Below are 16798 nucleotides of genomic sequence, written 5' to 3' on the forward strand. Positions count from 1 at the left end.
CGCCAGCCCCCTGCGCCGTGCTGCTGCTCTCCAGTGAGTTTATTGGCGGCTGCAGGCTCTGCCACGGCCCGCTGGACTCCTTGCACAGAGATGGACAGACGGACACTCCACAGGCACGACGGACACAGGCTCACGAGGGTGGGGATGTAGGGGGGCAGGGAGGAGGCCGGGGCTGGGCACCCTGCTCTGGCCCCTGGCCCCGGGGGGTGCAGCAGCAGCAGCTCCCTGGTGTGTGTCCCCCCCCCACATCGGGAGCAGCAAGGCCACGGGCGCGGGGGGACCGTCCCTGCGGCCGAGGTGGGTCTGGGCTCTGCCACTGTCCCCTGGGGACGTCCCCTCCCTCCTCCCCTCTCCTGCAGGGGACAACAGGGATCGGGGGGGCCATAGGGAGGGGCAGGATTCTCCCCCCCCACCTCCTTTGGGGCTGCGGCAGGGGGTGAGGAGTCCTGGGGGGGGTCCCTGGGCTCTGTGTGTGTGTGACCCCCCACCCCAGGACACCGTCCCACCCCGGAGCCCCGCAGCGGGGACAGGAGCCCAAGCGCTGCCCCCCCCCCCCCCCCTTCCCCCCCCAAGCTCCGGGGGCGGGTCCCGGTGGCGGCGGGAAGGTGTCAGGTGGGGGGGTCCTGGCAGTGGGGGCAGGCCGCCATCTCCTCCCGGTACCGCTCCACCTGCACCGTGCAGGAGGCGAAGCTGAAGTTGTGCTGCAACTGGGCCGTGACTTCCCGCAGCACCGTCTCGGCGTCGGCGCTGGCCTCTGCGGACCCCGGGGCAGCGGCTCAGCCCCACCCAGAGCGCGGGCAGGCGCCGGGGGTGGGACCCCCGGTTGTACCCCCACCCCCCCCCGCCAAAGCAGGCGCTTACCCACAGCCACGTGTACCGACACGGCGTGGTGGCTCGGTGTCAGCGCCCAGAGGTGCAGGTCGTGGGCGCCCTTCACCCCGCGGACCCCCAGCAGCGCCCCCTTCACCGCGCCGAACTCGAGGCCCCGGGGTGCCCCTGCGAGGGACGCCTGGTCATGGGGAGCAGGGGGCATCCCCGGGGGGGGACAGGCTGGGGGGGCTCAGGGGGGCAAGGGAAGGGTTGGGGGGCGGTGCCCCAGTGGGGAGCAGAGGGGGCAAGGGGTGGGTGCTGCAGCCCCAAGGAGCTCCCACGCCCCACAGTCCTGCTGCGCTGTCAGCCCCCCATGCCCCACAGTCCCCCTGCACCCCAAAATCCGCCTGCACCCCACAATCCCCCCACACCCCACCAGCCCCCTGCACACCACAATCCCCCCGTGCCTGTGGTCCCACCCCTTCCCTGCCCGCCGCTTACCTTCCATCAGGACTCTGAAGACATCCCTGAGGATGGTGAAGGTGGAGCCGAGGACGAAGACGGAGAAGAAGAGGGTGCTGATGGGGTCTGCGATCTTGCACTGGGGCTGCAGAGAGAGGGGTCTGGGTGAGGCTGGGGGGCAGAGCCAGGTGTGGGGGCCCCAGGGCCCCTCGGCCCCCTGCGTGGGGCAGCAGACGGGGGGGTCCAGCCCTGGCACCTTGAAGTAGATGATGGTGGCAGCCACGAGGACGCCGACGCTCTGCAGCAGGTCACCCACCACGTGGACGAAGGCCGCGCGGACGCTGGTGCTGCCGGGCAGGGGGGCATGGCTGGGCAGGCGGCCCCCGGCGCTCTCCAGCTGCTCGTAGCCCCCTGCGCCGTGGCCGTGGCCGACGGGGGACTGGTGCAGGATGTAGGCCATGCTGGGGGGAGCAGGGCTGGCTCAGCGCCGCGCGTGGGGCAGGGGCTCACTGGCCCTGCCTGCACCCTGCGCACAGGCAGCGGTGCCCGGGCGTCACAGGGGCATGGACAGGCACACCCGGGAGGGTGGAGAGCTGGGGGGCAGAGTCCCCGCCGTGGGGCAGGGCTGGAGACACAGCACGGATGGGACATGCGGGGGGCCAGGCCTGAGGCACGTGTCATGGCTGAGGCTGGGCAGGGGGACAGGGCAGAGGGGGGTGCTGCTCAGGGGGGCCAGATGTGGGGCCGGGGAACAGACGTACGCGAGCTGGGAGCGTGTGGGGGACAGGGAATTGGGGGAGGCAGCGCTTGGGGACACGATGCACAGGGACAGAAGGCGACGTGGGGGCCACAGCTGGGGGTCTTGGGGTACCAGGGTCTTATGTGGGGCAGGGGTGTGGGGGGAGGCTGGGGCTCAGGCTGGGGGTGCGCAGGGGGACGCGGGTGCCCAGGGTCCTGTGGGACATACACCAGGTTGACGCCGACGGCGCTGGCGGAGGTAGCCAGCATGGCTCGCGCCTCGATCTCATAGTCGTTGCTGACGATGCGGGCGGCCGCCAGGTAGACGAGGGCCCCGGTGACGACCCAGATGGAGAGGACAGACGCCAGCGCACCCAGCGTCTCTGCGGGACAGGCGCCGTCAGCGGCCACCCCCGGCTGCTCCCCGTGGAGCCCCGTGCCCCCCCGGCTCACCCGAGCGGTGCCAGCCGAAGCTCATGGTCTGGGTGGGCGGGCGGGTGGAGACCCAGAGGGAGAAGAGGCTGACGGCCATGCTGCCCACGTCGGTCAGGAGGTGAGCCGCATCCGTCATGATGGCCAGGCTGTGCGCCAGGTACCCGCCTGTGGGCGCAGAGCGGAGCTGGCACCCCACGCCCCGGCCCCCCCGGCCCCCCGACCCCCCGGCCCCCGCCCGTCGTTACCTATCACCTCCCCGACCATGAAGACGCAGCAGACGGTGCAGGCGACGCTCAGCTGCCGCCGGGCCTGGAGCCTCCCCGGGCCAGGACCGGGGGCGAGGGGGCTGCAGTGGCAGCAAGGAGCCGGGGGGGCCGGGGGGGCCAGGGCGTCCTGGGAGCCTGTGAACAGACTGGGGGCGGGGGGGTCACTGCTTGGCCGCACCGGCTCCCGGTGCCCCTGCCCAGCACCCCCGAGGCTGTCGGTAGCCGCAGTCCGTCCCAGAGCACCGGGTGCACGGCATCGTCGCCCCCCGGCCCGTGCGACACCGGGGGGGTGCCCGGGCCGGTCACGGGGCGCCGTGTGTGCCCCCCCGGCCCCGCCGCTGCCAGTAATGAAGCCGTCGGCTGCGCCCCTGCCCCGGACGGCGGGAGGCGGCGCGGGGGTCCCGGTAGGGCCGGGGTGATGGTCGGGGAACGACCCGACCCCGGTGCCGGTGCTGCGTGGCCAGAGCCGCCCGCATCCCGGCGGAGCCGAGGGGAGCCCGGGCCGGAGCGGGGACCGGCGGGTCTGGGGCCGGTGCCTGCGGCGGAGGGGCCGGTGCCGGTGGGACCGAGGTGTCGTGTCTGGGGCCGGGCCGCTGGACGGGGTGGCGGTGCGGGGACGTGAGGCGGGGGAAGCAGGGGGGCGGAGGCGGGCGGGGGGCACCGGTGCGGGCGGGAGAGATGGACAGCGTGTCGGTGCGGGGAGGTGACGGATGGACGGGGCCGGTGCCGGGGGGAGGGGGACACGTTTGGGCGCCGGTACCAGGCGAACGGCGACCCAAGGGGGGAGCGGGGCTGGCGCACGGGTCGGGGGGTGCTGGTTCCACTTGAATGGGGGTGCCGGTATCGGAGGGAGGACGGGTGCCCGGTGCACGCGCGGTCGGTCAGGGCCGGGTCGGGCTCTGCGGAGGTGCCGGTGTCCGTGCCAGGCGGATGAAGGCGCGGGGGCTGAGGGGGGCGGTATGGACGTACCGGGGGGGTGCCGGTGTCGGGGTTTGGGTGGCGTGAGAGCTGGGCAGTGCTGGACGTGCTTGCGGGTCCCGGGGGGAGGGAGCTGTCGGTGTCGGGGGAGCCGGGGGAATCGGGGGTGATGGGGGGTGATGGAGATACCGGGGGCGATGCGGGTGCCGGCGCGTGCGGGGGATCGGGGGCTGCAGACGCCGGCGGTGATGGAGGTGGCGGTGCCGGGGGGAGCCGGGGGCACTGGGAGGTGGTGCTAGCGGGGGGCGGGCCGGGGGTGGCCGAGCCGGGGCGATGGGGTGATGGAGGGAGGTGTCGGTGTGATGAGGTGCCGGTGATGGGGTGATGGAGGTGCCGGGGCGATGAAGGTGATGGGGTCCCGAGGTGATGACGGGGTGCCGGGGCACTGGGCGTGCTGGGGGTGCTGGGGCGGTGGGGTGCCGGGGGTGCCGGTGATGGAGGTGCCGGGGCGGTGGGGTGCCGGGGGTGCCGGTGATGGAGGTGCCGGGGCGGTGGGGTGCCGGGGAGCCGGCGGTACCTCTTGAGGCGCAGGCTGCCGTCGGCGCGGCCGCCCCGCGGGTTGACCAGGCGGGCGCTCTCGGTGCCGGTCGGGGGCTCCATGCCGGGGGCGAGCAGCACCGCGGGCACCCGCCGCCGGGACCGCCGCGGCCCCGCCCCCTGCCTCGGCCCCGCCCCCGCCGCCTGGCCCCGCCCCCTCCCGGGGCCGGCCCCGCGAGGGGGTTCGGGAGGTGTCGGCACCCCCGGGGTCCCCGGGGTCCCACTCGGCCGTGCCGCCGCTCCGGGCACCGGAGGGGGCGGCGGGGGGAGCCCAGCCCGCGGCCCCACGGAGAGACCGGGCAAAGGCAGCGGGGGGGGGGGCGTGGGGGGGTGACCCCGGGGGTCCAGCCGGGGCGGCCGGAGCAGGGAAGGCAGCGGAGCCCGGTCAGTGCCGGGGGGACTGGTTAACCTGTACGGCGGGGGTGATGGGGAGGGCTGCGCGGGTGTGGGGGAGCTGCTCGGTCTGTTTGTGTAGGGGGGACTGCTTTCATATGGGGCGGCTGTTCGGGTCGAGGGGGTCAGTGTCACCTCTGTCCCTGGGAGGGGGATGAGACAACTGACCCCGGGAACCACTTCCAGGCGGGTGAAGGCCGAGGGGCTCCCCGGGAGGAGTCGGGGTGGCTTCAGCGGAGGGGTCGTGCCCGACCGACCCAGTCACCGTCTGCGGTGGAGCCACGGGGCTGGCAGGCGGGGGGAGCACCGTGACAGCGTCTACCCGGGCTCCGGCAAGGCCTCGAATGCGAGCCTGTCCCCGGGCCACTGCGGGCTCCAGCGGGGCTGGCGGCTCCGTGTCCCCTGGATCCTCCTGGCGAGGCGGTGGCAGCGTGGGCTGGGGGAGCGGACGGGCAGCTGCCCGGAAAACCCCCTGCGTGGGCAGGCCCGGAGCGTGGGGGGCAGTGGTGCAAAGGGCAGTTGGAAACCAGTAACGACCAGTGTACCCCAGGGGCCAGGACTGGGTCCAGTCCCGTGTGACATCCCCGGTGACGACCCGGAGCACGGGGCAGGGGGTTCCCTCGGTGGGTTCGTGGGTGACACCGAGCTGGGGGGGGCAGCTCTACAGCAGAGGGTCGTGCTGCTGCTCCGCGGCGTGGGGGGGTCTGGACAGGCTGGAGAAAGGGGCTGGCGGGAACCTCCTGAAGGTCAGCGACGGGGAGCGCAGAGCCCTGCCCCGGGAGGAACCACCCCGGAGCACCGGGACATACCGGGGCCCCCCAGCTGGGAAGCAGCTCGGCAGAAAAGGCCCCGGGGGTCCCGGTGGGCACCAAGTTGGCCATGAAGCAGCGACGTGCCCTCGGTGGCGAACGGCGGCTTTGGGCAAAGCATCGCCGGCGAGGGAGGGGATGGGCCTTGCCCTCTGCTCCCACCCCGGGAGGGCTGGGCCCAGCACTCCCCAGTGCCGGGGGACAGGGACAGAGTGGAGAGAGCCCAGCGAGGGGCACCGAGGCGCTGAAGGACTGGGGCATCTCTGCTGTGGGGAGAGGCTGAGGGAGCTGGGACTGCTCAGCCCGGAGCAGGGAAGGCTCAGGGTGGTGAATCCCTCCCCCGCAGGGAGGGAGTGAAGAGGGAGCCCGGCTCTGCCAGTGGTGCCCAGGGACAGGACCAGAGGCCACGGGCACCAACTGGCCCCCGGGAGGGTCCCTCTGGCCCCCGGGACACGCTCCTCAGCGCGGGGGTGACACCGGCTGCCTGGGGGGGGGTCTCCATCCCCGGAGACTCTGGTCTGGCCCTGGGCAGCGGCTCCGGGTGGCCCCGTGGGGCGGGGGGGGGGGGGCTGGACCGGGGGGACCCCCCGGGGTCGGGTCCGGGCCGGGGGCGGGGCCGGGGCGGGGCCGCGGGGGCTGCCGGGAGCTCTGGGCGGCCCGTCCCGCGGAGATGGCGGCGGCGGCGGGCGCGGAGGAGCGGTGGGGGGCGGCGGGCCCCGAGCGCGGCCCCGGCCCCGGCCCCGGCCCGCTGGGCTCGCTGCTGAGCCGGCTGCCGCTGGCGCCCTCCCCGCGGCGGCGAACCGCCAGCCAGTGCCAGCCCGAGCCGCCGCTGCTGCGCACCAGCAAACGGACCATCTACACGGCCGGGCGGCCGCCATGGTACAGCGAGACCGGCGCGCCCGTGGACGAGGCCTTCGTCATCGGTGAGCGGCGGGACGGGGCCGGGCCGGGACCGGAGCGGCGAGAGGATGGAGCTGGGAACGGGGGTGGGGCCGGGGGAGGGATGGGACCGGGACCGGGACCGGGATGGGGACGGGGACGGGGACGGGGACCGGGACCGGGGAAGCGAGGGAGCCGGGGCCCGGGATAGGGAACGGATGGGGGCCTGGCACAGTGATGGAGCCGGGACCGGGACGGGGAAGGGATGGAACCGGGGCCGTGGCCGCAGCTGGGACCGGGGAAATGATGGTTCCGGACCCTGAGCCACGGCTGGGGAAGCGATGGGACCGGGCCCGGGCTGGGACCGGGATGAAGCTGGAGCCGGGGCCGCGGCCGCCGTGGTGCCCCCCCGCCCCACTCGCCCCCAGGCCTGTGCGGCGGCAGCGCCTCGGGCAAGACGACGGTGGCGACGCGGATCATCGAGGCTCTGGACGTGCCCTGGGTCGTGCTGCTCTCCATGGACTCCTTCTACAAGGTGAGGGGCGGGGTGGGTGACGGGGACCGGGGGGGTCAGCGCGGCGCTGAGTGGTGTCGGGGCCCACAGGTGCTGGACGAGGGGCAGCAGGCGCTGGCGGCCCGCAGCGACTACAACTTCGACCACCCCGACGCCTTCGACTTCGAGCTGCTCGTCAGCGTCCTGCGCAAGCTCAAGAAGGGCAAGAGCGTGAAGGTGCCGGTCTACGACTTCACCACGCACAGCCGCCGCCGCGAGTGGGTGGGTGCCGCAGGGGAGCTGGGCTAGGCGCCCTGGGGAGAGCCCCCCAGGAAGAGGGGGGGCTGTGGGGCCTGGGAGGGCAAAGGAGGGGAGGGGCTGGAGGCTGTCAGGTGTAGGAGGGTCATTCTGGTGGGATTGGAGGTGTAGGAACAGGGAGGGAGCATGGAGACGTGGAGATGGATGTGGGAACAGCGCAGAGTTTGGAGGAGTGCAGGGAGGACGGGGGGAAGGTGTTGGGAAGAGGTTTGGGGTTCTGAGCTTTGGCTCTGGGTTCTGGGTCCGTGCAGGGTGGGAGGATCGAGCACAGGGTGTGAAAAAGAGCCCTTAAAGTCTGGGTGATGCGGGGTGGTTGTGGGGTGTCCTGGTCCGGGGTTGAGGTGTCTGTGCCGAGCGTTGGTGTTGCTGCAGCATGTGTGAGGGGGGGCAGGATGAACACGGCTCTTCTCTGCCCGCAGAAAACGGTGTACGGGGCTAATGTCATCGTGTTTGAAGGGATCCTGGCTTTCGCGAACAAGGAGCTGCTGAAGGTATCGCTGCCTGATGCGGCCGGTGGCCCATTTCGGTGGGGGAGGCGTGTGGTGGTGGGGTGGGGGCTGTGGAGGGAGAGGTCACCCCCCGCTTGCTGTCAGAGCACCCCCATGGCAGGGGCTTTGGGGTGCCATCGCTGGCGGGGCTGCGGGCGAGGGGAACGGGGCAGGTCTGGCGTGGGGGGCTGGTGCATAGGGGGTGCTCACCCCTCCCAGTTTTCCAGCTCCTGGACATGAAAGTGTTTGTGGACACGGACTCTGACATCCGGCTGGTGCGACGGCTACAGCGTGACATCATGGAGCGCGGCCGTGACATCGTGGGCGTCATCAAGCAGTACAACAAGTTTGTGAAGCCGGCCTTCGAGCAGTACATCGAGCCCACCGTGCAGGTCGCCGACATCGTGGTGCCCCGGGGTGAGACGGCGCCGTGTTTGCCGGGCCTGACCCGCGTGCCGGGAGCAGCTCCTGGGCTGGGCGTCTGACCCCGCTTCTCCGCTCTCAGGTGGGGAGAACTTTGTGGCCCTGGACCTGATCGTGCAGCACGTGCACAGCCAGCTGGAGAAGGTGAGGTGTGGGGACAGCGACTGGCGCGGGGCAGGAGGAGCGCTCCGCGCGCGGAGGGGAGGTTGAGGCCGCTCGCAGCCCTCTCTGGAGCGCCCAGAAGCTTTACAAAAGCTCTTGGGGCAGCCTGAGCGGCGATGCGGGGGGCTGGGGAAAGGAAGAGGTGGGTGGGTGCGTGTCACCTGCCCTGGCACTCGCGGTCTGGCCTGGCCTGGTTCACCCGCAGTGCCCCTCAGAGATCTCAGCCCTTCCCTGCCTCCCGGCGGTGCCTTTCCTGCTCTCAGCCCAGGGGAAGGGGTGGCTGTGCCTGGCCGGCGCAGTGACTGGGTGTCCTTTCCTTCCCCTTCCGCCACGCTGGATGACTCCGCTCCACCGCCCAGCGCGAGATCACCGTCAGGTACACGGGGATGCTGCCGGGCGCGGAAGGGCCGGTTCCTGGGCTGGGGGTGGAGGGCAGCCAGCACCCCCTCTTCTCCACTTCCTGCCTCTTCTCTCTCTCTGCTGGCCAAAGCTTTGCTGAGATTAGTCTGGAGAAGAGGAGGCTGAGGGGAGACCTCATGGCCCTCTCCAACTGCCTGAAAGGAGGGTGCAGAGAGGGGGGATGAGTCTCTTGAGCCAAGGAACCAGCGCCAGGACAAGAGGGAATGGCCTCAAGCTGCGCCAGGGCAGGGTCAGACTGGCTCTTAGGAAGGATTTCTTTGCAGAAGGGGTTGTTGGGCGTTGGAGTGGGCTGCCCAGGGCAGGGGGGGAGTCCCCATCCCTGGAGGGGTTGAAGAGTCGGGTTGACCCAGCGCTGAGGGATCTGGTGGAGTTGGGAACGGTCAGGGTGAGGTTCATGGTTGGACTGGAGGAGCTTCAAGGGCTTTTCCAACCCAGATGATTCTGGGATGCTTGCATGTAGCTGCTCCTCCTGGCTGCAGAGGTGGCTGGCCGGCGTGCAGCTCCCTGGGGGCTGTTTGTGTGACCCGTCCCTTTGTGTGACCATCTCCCTGTGCTGCTCCTGTCCCTTTCTGCAGCATGGTTCCTTCCCCACGTGTTGGCGTGCCCCAGGCTGCTCCGTTCTGTGGGAGAAGGGCCCCGGATGGTCCCTGTTCTCTGGGACTTGGCGTAGGCAGCCTTGAGGGGGGCCGGCGCGGTGGCTCCGTGTGCATGGGCTCTGCAGCTCTGATCGTGGCTTCCTTGTTGCAGGGCAGCTCTGGCCTCTGCCCACCAAGGGCAGCCGCTGCCGAAGACGCTGAGCGTCCTGGAGAACACGCCGCAGGTGCGAGGCATGCACACCATCATCAGGTAGGCCCCCGCCGCCTCCGGCATCTCCCTCTCTCAGAAGGGCTCTTCTGTAGCGTCACGCTACAAAACCTGGCGTGAGTTTTCCCTCCTCTGCCTTTTGGGCTTCAGACAGGGGGATTTTCTTGGAGTAGAACCACTGAACAGAGCTGGCTCTGCCCAACAGATGCTTGTTTGGCGACAAGACCTTGGCACATCTGCCCTGGGGTGACTTTTGAGCCACGGGCAGGCTTTTCCCGGTGAGGGGAGACTGGTTAGCTCCTGCCTAGCTGGAGCGCAGGCGTGGGAGCTGGCAGCACGGGGTGAGGTGCCCTTGCTGCCCCTCTCCTGAGGCACTTGGGTTCCGAGTCAGCGTACGGCAGGGACCCCGGCTGTGGCTTCTGTGACTTTCCCACTCATTTGATCTTTTCATTCTCCACTGATGCTCCTTTTTTCCTGGTGACAGTAGCGTTAGTGTAGATCAAGAGCTGAATCTTGGGGGACCGCTAAGACGTTTCTTGTTACTGCGGTTGCAGCAACTCACAGCCTCTGCGTGCGTTTGTGTCGCTGGGTTGTAAAGCAGCCCGGGGACGCTGAGCTCTCCCTGGTGCCTGCTCGCGCTGCGGGGGGCTGCCAGCCCCGCCGCGCTGGTTCGCAGGATGTAACCTCGCGGCCACGCGCAGTCTGTGCGCCGCCTTGGAGGAAGCAAGGTGCTCCTTGTCCAACTCCTCCAGGACTCCTAGCTGTCAAAGCGCAGGCTCCGAGGGCACTTTGCAGCAGTGAAAAGCCGTGTGATGCAGCACCACTTGCACCCTGGGCCGGTCCCTGAGGCCCACATACCTCACCGCAGTAGTTCTGAGTTCAGGGCCAGCGAAGGCGACTCTGGAGCAGGTATCACCTTGTCCCTCCAGCGCTCTGGCAGCGGCTTCCTCATGGCCTGAGTTGATTTCTCTGGCTCATCCGCTGTCTGCGCTCAGTGGTGGGTGAAGGTTGGAGGGAGATCCTGGGGGAGCAGCACCTGCAGAGGCTGAATATTTGCTCGCAAAGGAGCGGTTTTCCCTTTTCCTGTATCCCGGGGTCATGCAGGGAGGGAAGGCGGCAAGGCTTTGTGCCACAGCCCACGCCATCTCTGCCCTCGCTGTTCCTCTGGCACAGACCTTTCACCTGCGGGTCCTCCTGCTCTCTTGGGAGAGCCAATGGCACGACGCTGGCGTGTGCTGCGCTCAGATGAGCGTGAGCCGGGGCTAGTGGGGGCCCCTGGCTAATGCCAAGGGCCAGGTTTGAGCAGCCCTTGTCCAGGAGGGGCAGCACCGCGGGCAGGCGCTGAATCCTCTCTCGTCTGTCGCTGCTGTTCTCCTTTTCCTCCTTGAAGTCTGCGTCCTTTTGCCGTGCCGGGAAGGGCCTGTTGCACCTCCGCCTTTATGCCACAAGCGTCTAATAACCTTAATCTGCTTAGACTTAGGGGTTTGTTCAGCTGCCTGGGGGAGGGAGGGGATCAAACCCATGCAGGCCGCGGTTGGAGTCCAGCAGCACGGCTGCTCTCGAGTTTCTGTGCTGCTGGAGCCGGCCGGCGAGAGCGCCGGGGCTGCGGGAAGGCGGACTTTGCCTCTTCCAGATGGTAGATGAAAAATACCACATTTATGAGGGGCGTTGACTTGGCCTGTCAGCCACCCCCTCAAATCCTGCTGCAGCCCAAGAAAGCAAGGAAAGCTGAGGCAGTGCTGTTACTAAGATCTTCAAGCTGAGGAACTCTTCTGGTGAAAAGCTCCCGTGTTTGGTGACTGCGAGGCAGCTTGTATTTCTGGCGCTCGTAGGTGATACTTGGCAGCGCTCAGTCGCTTCTGCGTGACTTCAGCGTGTGTGGAGCGGTTAACGGTCCTTGTACGGGAGCCTCTGGGCTTCCCCCTGCTCCGAGGCACCGCTCCCGGCCTGCTGCTGCGCCGGGCGCCCTGGGCAGGGCAGTGAGCTGAGCTCCCCGCAGCTCTGCGCGTGAAGTTACCGTATGTCGGCAAATCCCACCTCTCGCCTTCGCTCCAGCTGCCCCGCGGCGCCGCCGGCCCCGTTCCGCAGCAGCAGCCCTCGTGCAAACTTTCGGGGTGCCTTGGCACACCGAGCCGGTGCGAACAGAGCTGCGAACCAGGATTTCCCTCCGGCCTCCCTTCTCCCACCCTGCCCTTCCCCGAGCAGCTCCCTCGGAGACAGCCTGTTGGTCTCGGCTTGCCAGGCTGCTGCCGGCCAACGTCGCTTCCCTGTTGTTCAACACTGGCGGCTCTTCTGTGCCTCAGCCTTCTGTCTCTGAGGGCCCTCCTGGAAGGATTATGTTATGGCAGCAGATGAGCATCTCGCTGAGTAGAGTCATGGCAAATTCAGGCTTGGCATCTCGGGGAGAAGCAGTTTCCAGAGCAATTTTTTTCTGTTATTGCGAAGAGGCAGAAACTGAAAAATAGCCCTGGGCTAGAGTAGCTGAATGATTTTATTCATGATCAGGCTGAAGATGGACAGCGTAATAAGGGTCATGTTTTCCAACTTACAAGATGTCTCAGTGTCGGGTCCAGATCACCAGAGTCGGTGGGAGCATTTCGTGCCACCCGTCAGGACTCTGCGGCACCTGAACGATCCTTTCTGCCCCCCACAGCCCTGAAGCATCTCGAGCTCTCTCTGCCGCGGGACAACGGCGTTCCCTTCCCACGGCTTGTGTCGTGGTTCCCGGCGCTCCTGGAGAGGCCCCGGGATGTCCCGTGCGGCGCAGCCTGTGGGTGGCGTGGGTCACCTGCCTCGCATCGCAGTTCGCTCTGGCCTGAGCCTTTGGACTTTGTGCTCTGGCAGGACACGTTGTCCCGTGCTGGGGCTGCCCTTGAGCAGCGTGTGGCTGTTGGCGCTTCAGCCAGGGGCAGAGTGAGGTGTTCCCTGTGTGCCGGGAAGCTGCTGGCGCCAGAGAGGGTGGTTCAGACACAAACCCTGCCTGTGCTCCCGTTTCCCCGGGGCCTGAAGGCGATGGCCGGCTCTCAGCTGCAGCCTCTGCCCGTGAGCTGAGCCCACCCCGTGTTCAGGCTCCCAGCCGGGTGCTTGCCAGGCCCTGTCAGGCCGCCTGGTGCTTTCCTGCCGTTGGGAGTGCCCGGGAAGGTGGAGGCCCTCGGGCCTCTCCTGCGGGGCTCGTTGGGAGCAGCTGGCCGGGAGAGATGTCCCGTGGAGGCAGGGCTGCTGCTGGGCTCTGTGCCGGGGGCCTCTAGAGCTGCCGTGGGGGTGGATGTGTGGGGGAAGCCCACCCGTGGGGCAGTGTGTGTGCTGACGGCCCACGCCGAAGAGCTGTAGGCAGGGTGCCGGTTTCTTCCAGACCAGAACTGACTTTTTTCTGACTTCTCTGGGAGTCCCCCCGCTGTCCCCAGGCTTGTGGGAAGTGTCCACGTTAGGTTTTCTGGTCACTGCAGAGCTCTTGGGTGTGAGCTACCCAGGTCTGGCTGCAAAAATATCTCGGGGTAGTAGCGACTGTTTATCCTTCTCCCAGGCGCTGTTGGCTGGGCTGTCTGTCATCGTGGTGAGATGCGAGAAGTGGCAGATGATGTCTTAAAATACAGAGTAAAAATATTCAATATCCTTCTGCCTCTTCTGGACTGTTGCCAGTTCCACCTCTTCCATCTGGAAACTGGGAAATGTCTGTAGGGTTTCTTTGATCCTTACATGCTCCAGAAAATGCCGGAGGTGTGCGCAGGCTGCCCTGCTTTAGACAGAGGTCACGGAAGAGAAAACAGATTTCAGCTGCGTCCTGTTAACCACGGTACTTTGGTGTCAGTCTGCGCCTTGGTTTTCATTCAGCCAGGGAGCTGGGAGCTTGTTCTTGATGATTCTCTGGTAAATGGCACTTAGATTGCAACCTGCTACTTGCTCTTTTGCCAAAGCAGCCACAGGCTGCAAGAGGCGTAAGATGGATATCGGTGGATTCTTTATGGTCCCACTTTAAACGACAAGGAAATCTCAGCTTCTCCTTTCCCTGCTGAGTGGCCTCTTGCAGCAGGTACTTCACCTTCAGGCACCGGCGGAGGAGCTGCTCCGCTCACCCGAAACGCCCCGACGTGGGTAACGCGGGTCTGGGGCGGCCCTGCCTGCCGTGTTGCTGCAGGCACTCACGTCGCTGCGCTGTTGGGACCGGCCGTCGCAGGACGCGCCGGGGTTTGTGCAGCTGTTTCTTCAGCGTGACAACGCGTTGGGCCACGACAGGCCTGTGGCCGTGGCCCCTCTGTCCCCCCCTTGCCCCAGCCCTGGGATTGGCGCACGTGCGCAGACCGTTGGCTTTACTGCTCCTGAGGGAGAGGTTCCCTGTGAATTACAATCCCATTGTGGTTTTATTGTGTTTTCTATTTATTTTGTTTCTTGCTGCCCTCAGCACTTCAGTGCTGGGATGACATAACGCCAGGTATTTCCAAGTCTGGTTCCTGGCAGTAGTTTATCTCGGCACATAAACAGAGGAGTTGAGAACGTGTCTGACCTTTTCCCGTTACCGGCGCCGCTCTTAGCTGCGGTGGGCTCTGGTCTCTGCACCTTGCGGCTCTCCCGGAGCCGTCTGTCCGTCCCCGCCGGGCCCTGGCAGGGCCCAGGCAAAACACAAAACACCCTCTTGCTCCCAAGTTCCTGTTGCCCCAGGAACCAACGCTCTGCGGCTCCCACCCCCTGTTTTTTTCTCCTGGCTCTTTCCACGTAGTCAGCAGTTACGCCCTAAATCCCCAGCCCTGCAAATCCTCGGCAGAGGCTCAGCAGCAATTAGAGGTCGTGCTCGGATCCAGCAGTGCTGTGCCCCCACACTGGCTCCTCGGGCACCCGCCTCACCTCCCTTCAGGGTCAGGGTGTGCATCCACACCGAGCCGCTGTTGCTGCGCTCTTACCCCTCCTTTTTGCTGCTGGATTCGTGGGTTTGCTAGTCCAGCTAGCCTGCCTTGCAGGCTGGGCTCTGAGCTGTCCCCTGTGTCCCGCGGAGGGCTGAGCAGCATCGCGTGGCATCCTTTCGTGTTATCCGATCTACGTGATCTGCTGCAGGCTTTACATCCCCCTTCCAGGGGAGCTGAGCGCGTTTCTCTGACCGTGTGGTCCTTTCTAGACAACACCCCAGGCCTTCAGCAAGCCCTGAAACATCAGGGATGACTAACTGTAGCCCCCAGGTTGCCACGGACCGCGCTTTTCCTCCGGAGCCCTGTTTGCCGTCCGCGGGGTGGAGCAGGGACGCTGCTCTCACCTCGGGCGGGTGTCCTCCCTCCACAGGAACAAGGACACAACCAGGGACGAATTCATCTTCTACTCCAAGCGCCTGATGAGGCTGTTAATTGAACACGCCCTCTCCTTCCTGCCTCTCAAGGTGAGCGGCCGCTCCTTGGGGGCGGCCACAGCCGTCTGCCCCTCCTGAGCCCCCCTGGGCCGTGCAGGGGCCCGGCTCTGCCCACACTCCCTTCCCCCTTTCTGCAGTCGGTCACTGTGGAGACGCCCCAGGGGACCATGTATGAAGGGAAGCGCTTCCACAGGCAGAGGGTGAGATGTCGTTCCAGCCCCTTTCTCTCCACGGGCACGCGGCTGCCCCGTCTCGGTTGGCAGGGACGGGGAGCGCGTGGTGGCAGCTGGGGTCCCTCCCTGTGCGGAGGAGCTGCTCGGGGCAGGGGGGGGCCCTGTTCCCCCGTCCCGCCGCGCGGGAGCCGCGCCAGGCCAGCGTGTTCTCGTCCCTTCCGCAGATCACTGGCGTGTCCATCCTGCGGGCCGGGGAGACCATGGAGCAGGCGCTCACGGCTGTGTGCAAGGACATTCGCCTGGGCAAAATCCTGATCCAGACCAACCACGACACGGGGGAGCCCGAGGTGAGCGGAGCCCCCCCTCCCCAAGCACCGTGGAGCCCCCCCAGAGCACCGCGGGGTGGGTGACCGCCTCTCCCTCCCTCCTCAGCTCCACTACCTGCGGCTCCCCAAGGAGATCAGCGAGGACTATGTCATCCTCATGGACAGCACCGTGTCCACGGGAGCTGCGGCCATGATGGCAGTGCGCGTCCTGCTGGTGAGGGGCGGGGGGGGTGTTTGGAAGGGTCTGCGGCCCTCCCCGGGGCCATGGGGGTGTTTGGAAGGGTCTGCGGCCCTCCCCGCGGCCGGCCGGGCTCTCACGGCTCCGCGTGCCGCAGGATCACGACGTGCAGGAGGACAGGATCTTCCTGCTGTCGCTGCTGATGGCGGAGATGGGGGTGCACTCGGTGGCCTACGCCTTTCCCCGCGTCCGCATCATCACCACCGCCGTGGACAAGAGGATCAATGAGGAGTTCCACATCATCCCGGGCATCGGTGAGGGGGTGCTGTGCCCTGCGGCTGCGCAGAGGGAGCTCTGAGGGAAGGGGGGGTTGGGGATCGCCGCAGGGCTGCCCTCACTCTGTCCCCTCATCTTTCAGGTAACTTTGGGGACAGATACTTTGGCACCGACGGCCCCTCTGCCTGGTGTGAGAGCGACGGCATGGACTGCTGAGCTGCCTGGCCACGGGCCCACCAGCCAGGCTGGCCGCAGGCCCTTGTGTGCCCCCAGGAGGGGCGAGGGGCTGCCAGCCTGTGCCCACCCCCTGCAGCACGGCCCTGTGCCCCCCAGGACCAGCCCCTCGCTGCCCCTTCTCCTTCCGAGCGGCTGCTGCGGGACCCACCCTCGGCCGAGGGATGGCGGCAGGGAGGGGTGGCCCGGGGGGGGGCGGGGGAAAGCGGGGTGTCCCTATGCACCCCAGCGAAGGAGAGGTGGTCTCCTGGGGCCGAGGGGCCGGTCACCCTCTTCCCTGGGGGTCTGGCCCCCTCAAGGCTTCTTCCGGGTCCTGGCTGGGCGCTGGGCAGGCTCACTTGCTGGAATCTGTATTTATTTGTATTTATTCTGAGCAGCTGCCCCCCCCGCCCCGCCCCGGGCTCTCCTGCAGGGCAGGGCCGGCTACTTGAAAACCATCAGGGATTGGGGATCTCCTCAAGGAAACCACCTTGTCCCCACCGATCCAACACTCCATTGCCTCCCCCACGGGCCCCGGGGAGGGCAGGGGCTCACCCGGTGCCACCCCCGGGGGGGCCCAGACCGGCTCCCGGTGTCCCCAGGGTTGCGAGGGGGGGGCCCTGGTCTGCGCAGCCCCGGCTGCTGCCGCCCTTCTTGCTCAGGTTCTTCTTCGAAAGGGCGGCAGCGGGAGGGGGAGCGGCTCCTGCCCCCCCCCTTTGCTGGCTGAAGAGGCTCTGCTGCCCCCCCCAGCCCCAGGTGCTCCCCGCTGCCCCGCCTGCCTTTGTTTTGTACCCCAATAAAGGAGCAGCGCGACCCCCCCGGTCTTGCTGCTGCATCCCCGGCGATTATTGGGGGGGGGGGCGGGGCTGCTGCCCCTCTGCAGGG

The 16798-nt window shown here is 67.8% G+C and overlaps 2 protein-coding genes across 2 annotated transcripts; one reads left to right on the forward strand and one right to left on the reverse strand.

The window, feature by feature from the left end:
• Positions 1-608: 608 nt before the first annotated feature.
• On the reverse strand, positions 609-4303 carry SLC30A3 (solute carrier family 30 member 3). The gene is made up of 8 exons (XM_074820881.1): positions 4207-4303; positions 2691-2857; positions 2464-2610; positions 2240-2393; positions 1529-1733; positions 1312-1417; positions 862-996; positions 609-754 (listed from the first exon to the last, which is right to left on the reverse strand). The coding sequence occupies exons 1-8, from the start codon at positions 4287-4289 to the stop codon at positions 609-611; spliced, it is 1143 nt and encodes a 380-aa protein (XP_074676982.1). The 5' UTR covers positions 4290-4303.
• A 1795-nt stretch (positions 4304-6098) lies between these two features.
• LOC141921554 (uridine-cytidine kinase-like 1) lies at positions 6099-16730 on the forward strand. The gene is made up of 14 exons (XM_074820452.1): positions 6099-6351; positions 6736-6842; positions 6912-7082; positions 7538-7609; positions 7834-8023; positions 8112-8173; positions 8551-8567; positions 9359-9457; positions 14684-14777; positions 14885-14947; positions 15145-15267; positions 15353-15460; positions 15582-15738; positions 15843-16730. Exons 1-14 carry the CDS (start codon positions 6099-6101, stop codon positions 15914-15916), a joined length of 1590 nt encoding a protein of 529 aa, XP_074676553.1. The 3' UTR covers positions 15917-16730.
• The last annotated feature ends 68 nt before the right edge of the window (positions 16731-16798 follow it).

This window comes from Strix aluco, chromosome 3 (assembly GCF_031877795.1).
Source record: "Strix aluco isolate bStrAlu1 chromosome 3, bStrAlu1.hap1, whole genome shotgun sequence".
NCBI classification, from domain to species: Eukaryota; Metazoa; Chordata; class Aves; order Strigiformes; family Strigidae; genus Strix; species Strix aluco.